We start from the raw sequence: 19,524 nt of genomic DNA on the forward strand, positions 1-19,524 counted from the left end.
GCCAGAAAGTGTAATGATGGCAGAGAAGAAGGAGGAAAGAGTTTATGAGAGAGACAAAGAGAGAGTGAAGTGGGGTGAGAGGGGTGGCCAGCTGGCCTGGTAAACCCCCTGTGCATTTCTGTATGGTCCTAATGGGGGCTGCCATTTTAGACATGCTAGGTGAATTGATTTTTAGGGAAGGTGCTCATGGTGAATAGAGAATCCGAGGCTGATCTTTCTAAATTACAAAATTAAATGTAAGTTTCTTCATGGCAAAAACTGTTCATACCATCTTCATAAACATGTTTGGCGTCTGTGTCTGGTGTTCTATTTTTGCTTGAAAATAGAGAGATTTTCTGTTTTTCTCTTCAAGATGCTACATAAAGAATGCATTCCTTGATCAATCTCTTGCCTGGTTACATGGGATTTAGCTAGTTAAGTAGTCAAATTTGTTGATTCTCTTCTATGTTGATAGAAATGATGTTCATTCTATTTCAGTTCATTAACTAAGGAGGCAGCTGCCCTCCCTTTAAACATAATCATAGTAAACCAGCAGTCATGGTTATTCTGCAAATGAAAGACCAATACAAAATGCATGGACCATAGCAAACAGACTGTTCTCATAGATCCCACCAGAAATATGGACCATATTTCATCCAAGTCAACACTCATTGTCACTTGCATTTTGTTTTAATGTGACCCAACTTTGTTGTAGTTTGACTGTGTAAATTGCATTTTTCTTGTATGTGACCCAACTTCAATGGGGTGCTGCAAATTTGGTTCTAAAAATAGGCAAAGGTTCAGGCTTTTGCATGAATTTTTTTCCATTTAAAAGCCCTAACTTCTTCCCTTCTTGAAACTGAAATCCTCATTGTAATTGAGAAGTTTATCTAATGGATAATCTTGTATTTGTTTCTTTAGTTGAGAAATTTATCTAATAATATTGATACTTGGATGTAATTTGTCAAACTTGAATTTTAATGACTGTTCTTGACTAATGTGATGCTTCTCCCACTTTTCTATAAAATCCATATACCATGTAGCCAAACAGTCTCTAATTTTTAAGATGACAACAACTGAAGTACAGTACCACTATCTTCAAGGCACATTTACAAAGATTATTGATGTTGAACGATATGGTTACCTAGATATGATATCTGACATATATAACTCACTTTTGAGTACTATTCCCAAAGGGAGATCTGTGGACTTCAATGTCAAATATTTGACAGTTGACAAGATGAAAGATATGGTAGTGAAGACAGATAAAGATGTGATGGAAATGGTAGACATGCTTGCTACTCAGGTTGATTGTATCCACATGTATGTCTACAATGTCCAAGTTGGTAATAACACTGATAATGTTACCATCAATGGACACCATGTCAAGTTTGTGGGTCATACTGCAAGAAATAGACCAGAGATTGGAGCACCATATCCAGTTGTTCCCCTTACTGATATGTCTACAAGTACTAGGCCAAAAGCTAATATAAGAAGGGGTGGCCTCAGTAATCCTCAAAGGGATGGTGGTAGAAATATTCAAAGGGATGGTGACATGAATGTTCGAAGGGTGGTGCTATTGTGATGCATAATAGCGAATGACTCTGTTCTTAGATCAAGTAATGCATCTCATAACCGAGTCACATTTGACAATAGGAGTTACGTAGTTATGCATGATAGTGGGGTTGCTTTTACTGAAGTTGGTATGTCTAGTAGGTGTAGGAGTGCTAGTATTGTGAGATCTACTACAACTACTACTGCCACTGTAGATTTGGGAAGTAATGATGCAATCATTCCATCACCTGATCCAACCAATCCATCAACTAGCAGGGTACTTGAGGGTGAGGAACAAAAAGTGAACAATGACACATCAGATTCTGATTATGTAGCTAGAGAATCTGATGATTTAAGTGATAGTTCAGAGAGTTGTGATGAAGACTATGAAGAATTTGGAAGTGATGCAGAAGAGGAAGAGAACAGTAAAGAGGGATCAAATGGTGAGGAAGAGGATTATGACACTCAGAAGAACAAACCCACAACAATAATGGGTATGTCCTACTAATTATCAATGGGGTGTAAAACGTAATTAACTTGATTTGTTTAAAACAAACATTTAACATTTACTTAAGTATAGTTGGTCACTTGGAATTTGTTTCATGACTTGTAGGTATGGTGAGGTGATCTTGAGCTGAGGAGCCAACTTCAATGAGATGCTGCAACTATGTCTTTAGAAGTTACAAATATGTCTTGGGGTTGGGCTGGTATTAAGGTGCTGGGTCATAGGTTTTTTGTAACAATATTAAGTACAATGGGTCTTTGTAATTTCATTATGACTTTTTTAGAATTGTGGGCTGCGCAGGATTTGTCATTCTTTCAGAAATTTTTTTAAAGAATTTTGAGCACCTCTAGATTTAAAACTAAATGTGATATTCTTGGCCATTCTCATTCATTGATTAGGAGCAGTTTTTTTTACCATTGGGGAAATAATGACAATGAGTCTCTCAGCACAGCAGTAAAAAATCTCAGGACTCTGTTAATCATGTACCTCTCTCTCTCTCTATTTGTTTATTTTTCTCCTTTCCTATTCCACACCATAAAATAAAAAAACAAAAAGAACTTTGTTGGCACCTACAGTGACAGGTCTCTAAAATATCCAACTTGTAAACCACCTTGTTGAGTGTTGACAGATGAGATGCTACTTTACTACAATATTCAACCATAATTAACATGCATCATTACAACCCAAAACTAATAAACATCCATGATTACAACCCAAGAGTAACAAAAATAGACCTCAACAAAATGACTTTGAAATTCTCAGACTTAAATCACTACATTCCAAATACAGTACAATACAATCAAAGCTATTACTACTTGATTTGTGATCTTCATTATTGCTACAGTCTTCTCTACAGTATTCAATCTAATATTCAGACTACCGATCTCTTCACTTCTCTGCTGCTCTATTTCACCCTCATTGTTTGGTGCATCACTAGCATGCACAGATTGGCTTGTTTCACCAATGGGTACTGTCCATTTGAAGAATCTGCAACCACCATTGTCTCTGTTAAAACAAATATAATACAGCCTATCTGGGTTGTCCATTGACTCTGAAATCCTCACAGCAGATCTCCTCCGGTAATAACATTCCATGTTTTGGAACCTCACCCACCTTGCACAGCCGGTATTCACACTCTCAGATGATATCTTACCTGCAAACATTCCAGGAGAACAAGCCATAGATTAATTAGCCTTTGTTTCCTTTTTAAACAAAGAAGTATTTGATGTTTTCATGAATTGTCAAACAAATACCCACTTCCATAATTTCTTTAGAAATTACTTGGCTTTTCATTCTCTAGAAACCCATTTGCAGCTGGATGTTTGTATATGGGGATCTAAATGAGTTGACAAAAAAGATCGCTATCCACTTGTTCCCCAAGTCCTACAACCAAGCAAGAGACGTATTCATACCATTCCACATCCACACAAGTATAGTATCATCTTCACACATCCACTCATAATCTTTAGAGTTGACAAAGGGAGGTTTTGAAATCAAGTATTTCAATTTCCCTTTTGCATTGATTTATACATTCACAACCTGTGGCCACAGAAGATAGTAATTTGGACATTCATCAAGTCCACAGGGGATTTTGAATCACCCATTGAATTAAAGAATATATAACAGCAGCACCAAATCAGTCACAACAGCAGAACACAGAGCACAAACTAATAAAACAATAGCAAATATCCCCAACAAGCAGAATCGTAGGGTGTTTGGAATCAGCAGGATAGGAGAAAAGTAATAACTTGAAATCAACAGTCCGGATTAGGCCCAAACTCTGGTCGAGTATAGGGCTAGGTTGGGGCTTAAAACCTTCAAATTTTGATAATGATCCAATGGTTGGATAGGCTATTATAATGCTTACCCAGAAATAGTAACTTGAAATTTTCAAAATTTGGCAACTATCAAGATATACCAATTCAATGGTTTGATCAGGACCAAATCTAAATCAATGGTTATGTTTGATCAATAGATATGAACCCTAAAATATTTCAAGGAACAATGGTTAGATCTAGAGAAAAAGACAATATTCATGGTGAACGAGACGAAATAGAAGACCACAAATGAAATTTTCCATTGGAGTGTATAGAACACGAATGGGATTAAAAATGTAACTGGTGGAGGAGAAGAATATAAACAATATCTAATGCAAGAGATCATCTACAACAAATATCAAAAGGGTACAACAACACATTGTGAAATTATGCCCTAATTGAAGAGAGAAAATAAGGAGAAGAAGACAACCTTAACTTTGCCGGAAATTGCAATGTCACCTGAGACGATGGAGATAGTTAAACCAGAGAGGGCTAAAATCGTGGCCTGAGAAGAGGGCTGAGATAAGTTCTTCTTCTTCCTCCGGTTTCACTTCTCTCTTCCCTTCTCAGAGAACAATCAACTACATTTTTTCCTTTAACGGTGACACCTCTCTATACGGTGGAAGAAATCGTGGCTCGAGAAGAGATTTGAAGTGAGCTTATCCTTCTTCCTCCAGGTTTCTTTTAGCTGATTGAAACGAAGAGGATGAAGTGAAGAGGATGAGGTGAAGAGAAAGTGAAGAATAGGGTTTATTCCACTAGTAAGGGCATTTTAGTCCTAACAAATCTGTGACAATGGTTTATTTCACTACTAAGGGTATTTTGGTCCTAATAAAATCATGAAAACGGCAAACCATCACGACTAACCCCCACCGTTACAGGTCTGTAACGGCGGGGTTCAGTTGGTTATTAGTCTGCAGCATGGGGGGGTAACAGTTGTTTCAAAGATTTTGGGGGGGGTAATGGTAGATAATAAAGTTTTTGGGGTGGTAATTGTAAAAAAAAACATAGTCCACTTTACCTTGTAGAATGGTTTTCATTTAAAAATAGCACTGGAGCCCCCCCTCAGCCCTGCTTTACAAGTAAACCAAGGGGGTTTGGTTATAGAGAAGAAAAAAAACCAAGATTTTGTAAATTGGGCAAAAAATCCTTGTCTGGTTATGTAACACCTGCACCACGCAATGGTCAATGAGAGCATACACAAGGGGATCTACATGAATTGAAACTTTTATTTCACTGAGGGTTGATGGTAATTTCATGTGGTCCTATGTCTAAATGCAAAACCATGCGACCAGATAGCGTTCCTTTCCCCTTGTAAATTTCATTACCCTATGTTTTAGGTTGTTTGGTGGCCAATGAGAGCATACACAAGGGGATCTACATGAATTGGATCTTTTATTTCACTGAGGGTTGAATGATAATTCATGTGGTCCTATGTCTAGATGCAAAACCATGCGACCAGATAGCGTTCCTTTCCCCTTGTAAATTTCATTACCCTATGTTTTAGGTTGTTTGGTGGCCAATGAGAGCATACACAAGGGGATCTACATGAATTGGATCTTTTATTTCACTGAGGGTTGAATGGTAATTCATGTGGTCCTACGTCTAGATGCAAAACCATGCGATCAGATAGTGTTCTTTTCCCCTTGTAAATTTCATTACCCTATTTTTCAGGTTGTTTGGTGGCCAATGAGAGCATACACAAGGGGATCTACATGAATTGGATCTTTTATTTCACTGAGGGTTGAATGGTAATTCATGTTGTCCTACGTCTAGATGCAAAACCATGCGATCAGATAGCGTTCTTTTCCCCTTGTAAATTTCATTACCCTATTTTTCAGGTTGTTTGGTGGCCAATGAGAGCATACACAAGGGGATCTACATGAATTGGATCTTTTATTTCACTAAGGGTTGAATGGTAATTCACATTGTCCTACGTCTAGATGCAAAACCATGCGATCAGATAGCGTTCTTTTCCCCTTGTAAATTTCATTACCCTATTTTTCAGGTTGTTTGGTGGCCAATGAGAGCATACACAAGGGGATCTACATGAATTGGATCTTTTATTTCCCGGAGGGTTGAATGGTAATTCATGTTGTCCTACGTCTAGATGCAAAACCATGCGATCAGATAGCGTTCTTTTCCCCTTGTAAATTTCATTACCCTATTTTTCAGGTTGTTTGGTGGCCAATGAGAGCATACACAAGGGGATCTACATGAATTGGATCTTTTATTTCACTAAGGGTTGAATGGTAATTCACATTGTCCTACGTCTAGATGCAAAACCATGCGATCAGATAGCGTTCTTTTCCCCTTGTAAATTTCATTACCCTATTTTTCAGGTTGTTTGGTGGCCAATGAGAGCATACACAAGGGGATCTACATGAATTGGATCTTTTATTTCACTGAGGGTTGAATGGTAATTCATGTTGTCCTATGTCTAGATGCAGAACCATGCGACCAGATAACGTTTTTTTCCCCTTGTAAATTTCATTACCCTGTTTTCATTCCCCTTGTAAATTTCATTACCCTGTTTTCAAGTTGTTTGGTTTGCTATGAACCGATGGAAGATTCCAACAACTATTTTCGGGTTTTTCTCCAACCGTGGTGAGAAGATTCTCTATGTAAAGTGGGTGAGAAAATTGAGTTAAAAGCCAAAGCTTACTATACTAATTAGATGAAGGAACAATATAGTTTTCGCATCACATGAAAGAAAACAAAAATCTACTACGTTCACTTGGTGAGCACGGGGTATGAGGAAAATGGGGTATGAGGAGAATGGGGGAGTGTGGGGTGGATTACAAAATTCCATTTCATTGTTTTTCTATTAATTTTCACTCACTTCCAACCAAACATGACCTTGTGGTGGATTTGGGTCATACATTTTTATTTTTTTTTGTGTAATGGGATTTGGGTCATACATACTAATGCATCTTATCGGAGTTAAGGTGGGTTCCAAATTTTGTTCTTGGAATCTACTAAAAATCAGTAAATTGAGATATCAAATTAATCATGATATACTTTTCAGGGAAAATGGTTCCTTATATGCTTAAAAAAGATTTTTTTCTTAAAAGTCCGTTTTTCTTTACCATTAGACGTTCCAAAGTTGTATAGAGAGGTCATGATCTGGATTAGTCACTTGTTAAAATTTATATCCTAATTCAATCAAATAATCTTCCATGTATTAGCATGCATCTCCAAGTAAGATTTTTCGTACAAAGCCTTATATTGAAGTTGAGCCTTGCTGCTAGCTGGGTTGGTTGAAGGCTTGCTAGTTGAAGTGCGTGCCCCCCCCACCCCCCCAAATAGGTCAGAGGTTCGACTCTCCTAGTTACATTTGTACACATTAAAAAGACACACTTTCCCTCTCCCCCCTCCCTTTTAGTGGTTGCAGGTTCTATTGGCTTGTCTTAGCCTTTCCTTTGTAGTTTGTAGTTGGCCTATGGGCCCTTGATGGGGATCAACACACTATTGGTGTGGGATGGAATCCCCCATACAAAACCAATGGAAGCACGGAGGAGACGCATTTTAGAGGCCGACATATTAGGGAGAATAGAGAATGTGAGATGGCTTGTATATATTATCAGCTTTGTGTACATTATTATTCCCCCTCATTACTAGTACTTTTTCAATTTTTATCTCATTAACTATGTTTGGAAGCTAAGAAAAGAAAAGAAATATAAGTTTCCAAGCTATATATATTGTTCAAGTGCATGGTCTCAATGTATTGTGTGGGATTGTTTTAGCCCTTATCACAACCTACTCTAGTAGAAGCCTAGAGGTAACGCCAATACAGACGTTCTTCAATTTGATAACCCTAGCTTATGTGATTACTATTGTTGAAATCTGCAATTCAAAAGAAGTTAATATTTCGGAGCCATTTACTTAAGTCCATAAATCCCCAAGTCTTTGAACTCGAAATGTGCGCAAGACTACAGTCGTGCAAGTACACCGGTGGGGAAGACAACGACAATGAAAGTCACTACCATGATTACGGTTTTAAGAATTGGGAATCAGATTGGTGAATCCGCCAATTCATATCATAATTGTCTGTGATCGATTCAATTCCACCGATCTAACATGGCCGATTCACACCCAAAAAACCCCTAGAAATTCTTTGTTTTTGGATCTAAAAACCGATTCTAGGGATCTTGAGCGTCGATTCAAACCAATTCTGTCCCTGATTTTGTGTTTTAGAACCCTAACCATGATGCTTCCACCTCGAGGATTCTCTCACAATAAGTATGGGAACTAGGATAGCTGTCCATGAGTGCGATAACTGATCAGCCAAATAGTATAAGGCCCATGTGTTACCCACAAAAATTAGTAAAAGGCCCATCAGGACTAAAAATGTGTACATTCATGTCAAAACCATATAGTTTCTCATCTTTGATGTCACTTTCTATGTGGTGTTTTCTGTTTGGAAAAAGTTTTCCTCCATCAAGTTGGAACGTTCATCGCATCATCTTAGGTTTCACAAACCCCTATTGAGTTTTGGTATATTCCGCAAAACACCCTCCCAATACCCTGTGCATCCGAACCTGTGTGGCTATGAATGGATTCTTATTCATTGTGGATGAAGGAAAATTCGGTTCTTTCTATTTTGTTTTGTTTTTGAAGAAAGTATTCCACCACTCATGGTGAGTAGAGAATTTCCTCACCCAATGTAATTCGACACTATGATTGAATTATTGAAATAATGGATATCATTAATTCCCACCCGTATTTTTGAAAATCCAGAATACCCTTTCTCAGCCCAATCTAAGGGTCAGATCTCGGGCATTAAAAGGTTCTCTCATCACCATAGGTGAAGGGAAACTCGATCCTTTGTCTCCCCTGGTGGAGTGGAGGGTTTTGAGAACATGTTTTTGTTCCTATTTTGAGATCATGGTTTGAGGAATCAGTATTAAATCAGTCGATTCATATCCGTATTAGTGGAGACCGATGCCGATTCTTGACCGATCCTATATCGGTGGATCGATACGGACAAAGATAAAATGTTAAAAAATTCAAGTTTTTGAAGAAAACATGACCGATTTGGCTTACTAAAACCCTGCTTGGAATAGGAGTCAAATTACTGTGCACCTAATTGTGCCAAGGTGATGTGGCAAATCGATTTATTAAATATATAAGAAATAGAAAGGAATGACCAATATGTAAAATTTGATTCAGGGCTTGGGCTATTGGAACGAAACAGATCCCCTTGATGTTGATGAGATTTTTTTTACTTGTGGCCTGCCAAAAAAAAGATTTTACTTGTGGCAGATGAAAAGGAAAGTGGTAGCGCAACAATCAGTGGTAATAGTGTTAAACTTCAACTCCAAGGGCCGGCCCAACCAATTGAGCCCGAATTTCTCATGGGCTGGCACGAATTGCACCCCACGGTTGGTTTTATTTATTCTCATTTAGTGGTTTATCTTCCATTAGCTTCTTGACTTTCCTAGTGTATTTTTAATCATATATTTTGAAATAAAGTTTAATTTCCGCAATCTTTCTAAATCGCTTTTCTTGAGCTAAGCACTTAGCACAGGACCAGAAAGTAGGGCTATTTTCAAGATATCTGAGTGCCAAAGAAGCTATATGAATCACTCGATATTTAAGCCAAGTTGGGCCTAAAAAACTAAAAGCATAACTCTAATCTGGACTAATCTGGACTAATCTAGTTGAAAGTCGAAAATACTTGTTCCACATTTTGACAAGGAATACTTCATTCGTAATCGATGAAGGAAAATTGCCCTTCAGGTTTCAACAAAGAATCGAATTTTTCTTCACCCACGAGTGAAAAGAGAATCTCTTCACTTATGGGTTTTGACACTGGATGGAACTCTTAGAATTGTGAAAAAGGATTTCGGACCTTTGTCAATAAAAATGGGAGTAATGATCATCACAATGGTGGGTGAAGGAGAATTCCTCCATAAAAATATAAGGGATCATTATAATCAGATTTTTTAAAACTCAAATTGGAATCGTCTGAATTGGCCGAGTCTACTTGAAATCAATTGGGATTGACTCCAATTAAACTCGATTCTATACATATTGAGTTCGAATCAAGACAAATAAGAATTGATAGAAACCATGATTTCAAGAATCAGGAATCGGATCGGTGATTGAGGAATACGACAAATGAAATGGCACTACGGTTGGGATTATAAGGATTTCCCTTTGTGGAAGTGTGTGGTGGGGTGTACCATGTAGGGGGTCATTTTCACACCCCCCAATATGTGGAAATCACTTATCCCTTCACTTATAATAAATTTCTTTCACCAAAAAAATAACTTATCCCTTCACTGTAGTGGAGAGTGGGATTAGTCTTCTCCAAGTTAAATTCTCTTTATGCAATCATCCTATCTCTTAGGAAATGCCATAAGGAGACACCTCAAAGTTGAGATAGAAATGAGATCCCTTTCTCTTTTTCGTATACTTGTGTGAACTATATCTGTCAGTTATCCAAAGACTATTGAGTAGTGCTACTCAGTTTCAAAAGGTGGCCGGCCGGAGATCGAATCATCAAAATGGGAGGGTTTTAGTTCCGGTTTCTGGGTTTTAACTGGTTATATACTTTCATCCCAAACGAAAATTAATGAGATATTAACATATGTGCAGGCTAATTTGGTTAAACCCACTTTAATTATGGGCGATCCAATCCGATTCAGGACTTGCAACTGAAAAATGAAGACCCTCCTGTCCAACTTTAAGTGATTGGCTAACGTTCAATTTAGAAGGTAATTGTATCCGTTAAGGAGAAGGTGTCCAAGTCTTTATAAGTCTTTATGAAAGCTTATGAGAATTGAGATTCTTCTATATACTTGGAGGAATATTGGAGTTATCACAAGCTAGATCTGAAAAATGAAGACCTCTAAGCCCTTGTCTTTTGGTAGAATTTATGCTTAAAAGTTTAATTGACATCGACGTATTCACATCCATTGTGTAATGATTGAACCCCAACAATTACTTCCACTTTGTTATTGAGTCGGTTTATGAAATCAACTTAAAGTCGATTACTAGTGTGTCCCTCTTTTGTACATAAGGAGGAAAACCATCAGTGTACCCCTCTAATTATATTTAGGGATAAAGTTCTCTGCACTAGGGGCACAGTGTATGCCCAGACACATGGGGGGTGGACGAAATGACTAACCCCTCCCCCCCCCCCCCCCAATGACGCAAACGTTGTTGCATGTGTTTGGGTGCAGCCTGTGCTTAGATGCGCACCTGGACAGAGAACATACACCCTTATATTTAATTAAAAAAAAGAATGTTGCCCGATCATGTGGGCTCTGCACCTATGTGGGGGCCAATGAGGGGGATGCATAAGAGATTAGGGGGATTTTTCATTTTGTAGGGGGTAGGGCAGACATTTCAAAGGGTTTGTGTGAAGGTGCAGGCTGCACACGACCAGACAATTTCATTTCATTTCATTCAGTGATGTAATGCACCGGTTGATGCGGTTCAAACACAAACCCAACTTCACCTCTAACAAGCCTTTTTATTGGAGAGAGAGAGAGAGAGAAGGAAAGGTAATTACTGCTCTTTGGGTTGTTGCTGTGGATTGGTGGATTGTGGTGGAACCGTGGAGGAGTGAGTCAGCAAGCATTTTTCAATTTTCTTCTGTGGCCAGGCAAATTAGGAAGTAACCTACCATTAAAGGACTGATCATCTGAGGGGAGAGCTTAAAATGTGCTTCACGAGCTGCAAATTGAGAACCTGATGAGATGGGCTCAACCTTTGACTCGTGCGAAGACTCCTCGAACCCCAGGTGAGCCCAAAAATGATTCACAACAAACTCTAATGTCACGTCCCAATCTCCTAAAAAGAGCATTCTCAGAAACCCCATTACCTCTCTCTCTACACAACCCATTATCCTCCCTTATAAAATCCCATCAAATGCGCATTACTACATTGGCATCCAACACTTCTCCCCTCTCTCTCTCCATCTCTGCAAGTCGAAGTCATGTTTTCAAGAAGTCGAACACTTCCAAGCAGAATCCACCATGGCACAGTAAGATCTTCTGTCTCTTCTCATCTTTACTGAGACTATGGTTGTGTTAATTCTTCTTCTTCTTCTTCTTTTTCTTTTTTATTTTCTTTATCTCCTGTTTCCTTTACGTTAGATGGAAGAAACCCGAGACCCAAGGAAATACCTGCAAATAGAAATCCAACCAAAATCCAAGTCCATACTCAGCAGCAGCAGCACCGAGACTGAACCCATCAACTCTCAGCCTGGTTATTCCAAGTGCTTCGACGATGATGGCCGCTTGAAGCGATCAGGTAATAATTTTTCTTTTTCCCACTCAATAACGCCACCTCAGTTGTACAGATTGAGTACAGTAGTACTATAAAGATGAAAAGAAGGAACAAAATCTCCCGCAGTCCCGGCAGGCAGGGGCCCTTCGGGGGTTTTTTTTTTTTGTTTTTGTTTTTTGCCCATACCCGAACCCAAAGCAATCTGGAAAGGGTTGGCCCATGGTTTAAATGTTTAACCTCCCCCTCGGGAATCATGTCCTTGTACAAGTACCGTCCAAAGCCCTCTGGGGTCAGTCACATAGATATCACAGCAGATCATGTAGTACCATCCAAGGCCTTCTAGGGCCAGTCATATAAAATCCACTATGGGACCTTGTGATTGGCCCATGGCCTTAGACCGATCTTGCGTTATCAACATGGAAAGGATTTTGCATGCTACCATCAATTAGTGATCTGAAAAATGTATCAATTTATGTGGTTTCTACAATTTTTAAACAGATAAAAAAATATAATTCTGTGAAGTCAACAGTTTCCATGAAAGAGCATGGGAAAGAATTCGCTCATGAACAGCGTGCCGATGTTTTTCTCAAACAATATATGAGAGAATGTTCTCTGTGCCGCAGCGCAGGCTGTGCCCAGGCACATGGGCAGCCTGTGTAGGGGGCAGGGTGGTCATTGCATCCACCCCCAAAATATATATACAAGGCTGCTTTCTAAAAGTGAATTAGAGAGAGAGAGAGAGAGAACAGAACGTGTGACAATGGGCCTGGCCCAGCCCGTCACTAGCACTGGGCTTTACTTCTGTTGAGGGTAGAAACTAGGAGCTAGGATATGCCATTTCTATTCCCTGTAGAGATGTCCTAATTACCTGCAGATTAGAGAGAGAGAGAGAGAGAACAGAACGTGTGACAATGGGCCTGGCCCAGCCCGTCACTAGCACTGGGCTTTACTTCTGTTGAGGGTAGAAACTAGGAGCTAGGATATGCCATTTCTATTCCCTGTAGAGATGTCCTAATTACCTGCAGATAGATATAACCTCTGAATTCTTGTTTGTGGTGGTAATAATGCAGGCACTGTTTGGACTGCGACTTCACACATAATCACAGCTGTGATAGGCTCAGGGGTTTTGTCATTGGCGTGGGCGGTGGCACAGCTTGGATGGGTGGCAGGCCCCATTGCGATGTTGCTTTTCACCTTAGTCACCTTCTACACTTCCAACCTACTCTCTCGATGCTACAGGTCCGGCGATCCAACCACTGGAACCAGAAACTACACCTACATGGACGCTGTCAAATCCAACTTAGGTCCATATACATAGCTCCATCCAATTTTCTGAGAAAACAGTGACATTCATATCAAATTACCTAAATAAATCTGACGCGCGAGTGGGATCATACGAGGTGGCACCAAACAGTGGTGGGATTTGTCATTTCAAGGGGTGGGGCGATCATTTCAGCCTTCCTATGTCTGGACACTGGTGCCACGCAATATGACAGCCTTTCTATAAATTTGTGGGAAAAGGTTCTTTAAACGGCCAATAAGGATACACTAGCATCATGTGGGTGCCTTTCCTGTGTGCCGTTTGCTTAGAGAATCTACTCCCATAAATCCCCATGTAGAGATTAGGGTTGCAACAAGGTCGGGTTGGGCCGGGCCTCTTAAAACCCCAGCCCAACCCTAAATCCCCTTAATTGGATCTAGGCCTAACCCGACTCTGACTCGAGGCCAAAAAAATCCAACCTTGATTGCCCTCAAAGTCGGGTCGAGCTGACCCTTATTGGCTTTGATCATGGGGGAAGGGAGATATGCATGGGGCTGGCCAAGCTAGGAAAGGGAGATGTATGGGCTGGCCAAGCTGGGAAGAAGAAAGAAGAAAGAATAGGAAGAAGAAGATAGGGTCAGTTTGGGCCGGATCAGGCTCAGCCCGATGCCTCAACCCTGACCTGGCCCAGCCCTGACTCATGGCCAGAAATTCCCTACCCTGACCCGCCCTCAGGGCCAAAGTATCTCAACCCAAGCCCTGTTCGGGCTCAGGGTGGTTCAGGACGGGCTCGGGGCGTCAAGAGCAAACTTGCACCCCTAGCAGAGATGTTATATCTCTTCTTAAGCGAAGGGTTCCCCGCGGAGTTGATGTGGAGGGAATCTCCCATGATGCACCAATGGCATCTTTTAGAACAAGATTACAGTAAAGGGTCCACCATGTATTGGAATTTTTATTTTTTTTTTTCTGTTTCCAATTGCCTAGTTATTAGAAATCCTTTTTTCTGTTAATATTGTGATTACATATATATCTACTGTGTATGCAGGGGGACGAAAGGTGATGGTTTGTGGAACAATCCAATATTTGAATTTGTTTGGGGTTGCAATAGGATACACAATTGCAGCTTCAATAAGTATTATGTGAGTTTAAACCCATCTATTCCCCGACCTTTTACATGAGAAAACAAGTCAATAGCTTGATATGATCTCATTGTATTAATTGTAACTAGGCTTTAACTAACATGAAATTTATCTTCTTTAGCTACAGATAGAAATTGCTTTGAGTTGAAAACTACTTTTACATTGGACAAGCAGATGTTTAAGATCAAGTGATCAGAGCTCCATTACCAAATTTTTCTTAATGTTTCTTAACAGGGCAATTAAGAAGTCCAGTTGTATTCACAAGAGTAGAGGCAAAGATCCATGTAAAATGTCAAATAACTGGTATATGATCACAGTCGGACTCATCGAAGTGATCCTTTCTCAGATCCCAGATTTTGATCAACTATGGTGGTTATCCATAGTTGCAGCAATCATGTCTTTCACCTACTCTGCAATAGGCCTTGGTCTTGGCATTACTAAGACAGCAGGTACCTATAGTCAAAGGCAATTAAGCAGATATGGTAATAATACTTATCTGAATGTTATATAGTTACTTGAAACTTATACAAATGAAGTTCTGCAGAGAATGGGAGCTTTAAAGGAAGCTTGATGGGAGTTAGCATAGGGGAAGCAAGCACAGGAGGTGTAACCTCAATGCAGAAAATGTGGAGAAGTGTGCAAGCTCTTGGAGCTATTGCCTTTGCTTATTCTTACTCTGTTATTCTCATTGAGATTCAGGTACTTCTGTTATGAAATCTTTCTGAATTGAAACAAACACTGTATGTATATATATATATATATATATATATAGTTTGTTAACAACTGCAACAACTAAAAATTATGTTTGCAGGATACAGTAAAATCTCCTCCAGCAGAGTATAAAACCATGAGAAAGGCTACCTCGATCGGTATCACTGTGACTACAGTGTTCTACATGCTCTGTGGATGCATGGGCTATGCTGCATTTGGAGACAAAGCACCAGGAAATCTTCTTACAGGTTTTGGATACTTCAGTGCCTACTGGGTTCTTGACATTGCCAATATTGCAATTGTGGTGCATTTGATTGGAGCATATCAGGTAATAAAGCTATATATATACATGATAGAGTTATTCTATAGGATCAATATGACAGATCAATTAGGACCCATACCTGGATTCATATCGTTTGTCGAAGATCTCCTCAAATGTCATTTTCTCCCTTCTCCTAAGTAAGTTTTCAGTGATAGCAATAGTTGGGCATTGCTACCTTTCTATAGACAGGGAGTAGGGACCAACCCTGAAAGAATAGTAACTAAGCCTCTCCCATAATAAAGTTCAATCCACTAATAGACCCACATGATATTTTACACATTAAGTTGATTAACTGAAGCCCACAATATTCATTAGGAGTTCACCCCCAATTGGGCTCCAACTAACCAAGCCTGTCGATCAACACCCATCCACTAATCTGAACCCACACAATGACTGGTGTATAACCCATTCATGTGTGTTGTTACAACAACAATACACACTAAGGAGACTCTATGTGCACTTAATATGTTAGGTACTTGGATCGATAAGCCAAAAGCTCCAGAGCTGATGAAATGCGTTAAATCAAGTCCTTTAACCTATCTCATACTAGGTTTGTCCAATCTAACATCCATACACTAGATCGAACCTCATTAGGCACATAACATAATACCAATTAGTTGATTAGCTACGTGCAGGTATATTGCCAGCCTCTGTTTGCATTTGTGGAAAAATGGAGTGAAAACAAATGGCCGAATAGTAATTTCATTGGAAAGGAATATGAGATACCCATTCCTTTCTATGGTTCCTATGAACTCAACCTTTTCCGTCTAATATGGAGGACAGTCTTTGTTATGGCAACAACAGTGATAGCCATGCTTCTGCCCTTCTTCAACGATGTTGTTGGTATACTTGGAGCACTTGGGTTTTGGCCGCTCACTGTTTACTTCCCAGTTGAGATATTCATTGCAGAAAAGAAGATTGGAAGATGGACAAGTCGATGGCTTGGACTTCAGATACTGAGTCTTGGTTGCCTCTTTATCACTATAGTTGCAGCAGTTGGGTCTGTTGCTGGAGTACTTATCGACCTCAAAACTTATAAGCCATTTCAATCTAATTGATGGGAACCTATCATCTTATAGCATTTACTATACACATTGAGAAGAAAGCATATCAGTTTCTTCATGTCTAAGCAATAGTATGGTAAACCAGTCCAGTGTGTATCACAGTTAATGGAGTTCCTTTTATACCTTCTTTTCTCTTGTTCTTCGCAATCTATAAAATGTAGCCGCAGCAGCAACCGTTTTAAATTTTGTTTACATACATGAATTAATGATTAATTTTTCTCTCTACTTCATATCTGAATTGGTTGAGAGACATGAATTGAGACTACATAACGGAGGAAGGGACCTGGCTCTCCTCCAGCCATGGCGGGAGAAGGAGGTGTAAGATGAGAAACATGTGGGTTTCAAATCTGAAACCCTAACTCCACACAATTACCTAGAACAACGATTGCATAAACATAAATGAAGGGATTAGATATACCTTACACCTCGTATGCTGATGAAAAACAATAAAATATAATTCTCCAATGATCTTCTCTACAACCTTTGACGAATCAAGCCATGCAAAGATCTTCTGTAGTCTCCCGTTCTTCACTCATAGAATACTTTTTCTTGTGGAAGAAAAGAAAAAATAAATGTACATGACTGATTAGTAATTATAGTACTGTCCCAAAACCCAAACCCACTTCTACAATGAGTTGAGTTGGCTCATTTCTTTTGAATGGATTGATATGCTTGAACCAAACCATATATTAGGATCTCCATCTGAAGACTGGGCCCAATAATTTATTAAACCCATAAAAAAACTTTGGAAATATCTTCCGGGAAAATTCAGCCCAGCAAAGAGTGTTTGGCTCTCCATACCTCTTGTACAAGGTTTTTTATTTGTTTTCTCTCTTCTCCGACCATTGTGGCTTGTGGGTCCTTTATGAACGATATTGTTCTACATACTACCTCGGCTTTTAAGAATCGGATTGGCTGATTCTGGCCACTTCCAATTCTCCCTTATCTTGCTCGGGCTGATCCTGTATGAAAAAAACCCTAGAAGCCGATTTCAAGGTTGATTCGGACTGATTCAAGCCAATTAGATCTAATCAAGATCGGAATTAGCTGGGACTGACCTGGACCAGATTCGTCATTTTTAAATAATATTTAATCAACGAAAAAGGTTCAAGATGTGATTATAGGATAGCTCAAGAAAGCCCAAGAGGCCAAGGGGTCAAGGGCGCGTGGTTCCTCTCAGTCATGGTTTGCGGAATCGGTATTGGATCGATTAAATCAATTGATTTGTATCGATATCGGTGCAAATCGGTAGATTTCCTTGGCCAATTCTATATCGATGGATTAGTATGGACCAAAGGTACAAATATTAAAAAACCACTAGTACCTATAGGGCCTATACCTTTCGTCTTGGGCTGGTGTGGACCCGACTACCAGGCCAAAGTGTGGCGCTGGTGTGACTTGACCAGGGCTTAGTATAGTCTCTGCACCTTGTGCTGGGCCCCGACGTGACAGATTATCATGACATGAAGGCTAGTTAGACCTTGTGCCCATTGAATTGGATTGGACCATTGCCCAACAAAAGCCAGCCGTCCATCATCACCAAAGGCTCCAAGGGGAGGGATCGTGATCCTCTACTGCCGAGCTCTTCAGTCGGATTGTGCAACCCAGACAAAATGAGGCGTGTAGTGATCATCTTACTTCGAGCCCAGACAAAATAAGATGTACAGTGACCACCTTAGCCCAACTTGGGGTAAGGTGGTCATTGCACACCTAATTGTGTCTAAGGTAAATTGGGGTAAGGTGATCACTGTACACCTCATTATGTTTAAGCTATACGGTCTTATCAAGCAGCTCGACAGTAGAAGATCTGAATTGGATTAGAGTATCATCATCTCAAAGGGAATCAATCAATCATCATTGGATAGTTGAAATTTGTGAGGCCATTGCACTTTGTGTCTCTGTGTGTCCCATCTTCTCTCTCCCGGAAAGGTTCTTAGCTTTGCCTATAAGGAAAGGAAAGGAAAGGAAAGGAATAGATTGTTGGAGAGTTAGGAAATCTGTCTCAGCCTCTCAGCCTCTCAGCCCTTGTCTTTTACACTGCTTCTCGAGGATGGATGAATCATCATGATATAATATCTCTTGCCCCCAAAAGTAGCTCTTTTCCAAGAGTAAAGAGTCCATTTATTATAATATAATATAAAAGGTTTCCAACAAAAGGTCTCTGTCTGGCCTTCCTTCCCAGCCTTCGAGGCCCCAGTATAACCCAGTTGGAGGCTTGAGGGTTGAGCACATGAACTAACTAATTAGAAGCAGCTGTAGAATTTGTACTTGTTAAAGCACCCAAGCACAATGCAATGCATTTTTATCTATCTTAGATTCCCCAGTTCAAATCATTCAATTGTCTGGGGACTGGAGAGACCTCGAGAGAATATATAAATGCTCCCAATTCCACTTCCAATGAATTTAGTGTTGGTGCCTGGTGGGGGAGGAGGATCAAATGCTTAGACGTATGCCGGCGTTTAATAAATGTCACATCTGTTTAGGCTTTCATTTCTTTAATAAAATAAGCATTTTCGGTTCCGTTTAACAACATTTTGTTGGGGAAAGTTTTCATATCAAAGCCGTATATGTGAACGGGATGAGAGTTTCAAGGCATTAATTAATGGGTGAAAATTTATTATTTTTTCAATTCTTTGCGAGAGGGGATATGATTGTACATATTTACACGGCCGTGTATAAAAACTCTCTTCTCCCCTTTTGTTTTTGATGAGTAGTTCTCAATTTAAAATGTTTTTCGGTGATTGGATGATTATTTTGTGATTGTTATTTCGAGTGAGTAGAATTATATTTGGTAACAAGAAAGTTTCTGTTTTGAGTCCGGATCCTCTCCAATGTGGCGCATCCCCAATGAGGCTGGGTTCATTGGATGCGCATTGGGATGTGTGTCTACATGTATCGTGACTCTTATTATTGAAGCCTGATTTTGATTCA

At 39.6% G+C, this 19,524-nt stretch overlaps 1 protein-coding gene across 1 annotated transcript; it reads left to right on the forward strand.

The window, feature by feature from the left end:
- The first annotated feature begins 11,963 nt into the window (after positions 1-11,963).
- Positions 11,964-16,761, forward strand: LOC122658948 (amino acid permease 3-like). Its single transcript, XM_043854116.1, has 7 exons — positions 11,964-12,120; positions 13,167-13,400; positions 14,403-14,496; positions 14,731-14,945; positions 15,041-15,195; positions 15,308-15,535; positions 16,165-16,761. The coding sequence occupies exons 1-7, from the start codon at positions 11,964-11,966 to the stop codon at positions 16,585-16,587; spliced, it is 1,506 nt and encodes a 501-aa protein (XP_043710051.1). The 3' UTR covers positions 16,588-16,761.
- Positions 16,762-19,524: the final 2,763 nt, after the last annotated feature.

This window comes from Telopea speciosissima, chromosome 4 (assembly GCF_018873765.1).
Source record: "Telopea speciosissima isolate NSW1024214 ecotype Mountain lineage chromosome 4, Tspe_v1, whole genome shotgun sequence".
NCBI classification, from domain to species: Eukaryota; Viridiplantae; Streptophyta; class Magnoliopsida; order Proteales; family Proteaceae; genus Telopea; species Telopea speciosissima.

Bases quoted from the DNA above. Each gene is read 5' to 3' on its own strand.
- LOC122658948 (XM_043854116.1), top strand. From the start codon at position 11,964: ATGGAAGAAACCCGAGACCCAAGGAAATACCTGCAAATAGAAATCCAA. The intron at 14,497-14,730 runs GTGAGTTTAAAC...GTTTCTTAACAG, and splicing joins GCAGCTTCAATAAGTATTAT to GGCAATTAAGAAGTCCAGTT. The intron at 15,536-16,164 runs GTAATAAAGCTA...AGCTACGTGCAG, and splicing joins ATTTGATTGGAGCATATCAG to GTATATTGCCAGCCTCTGTT.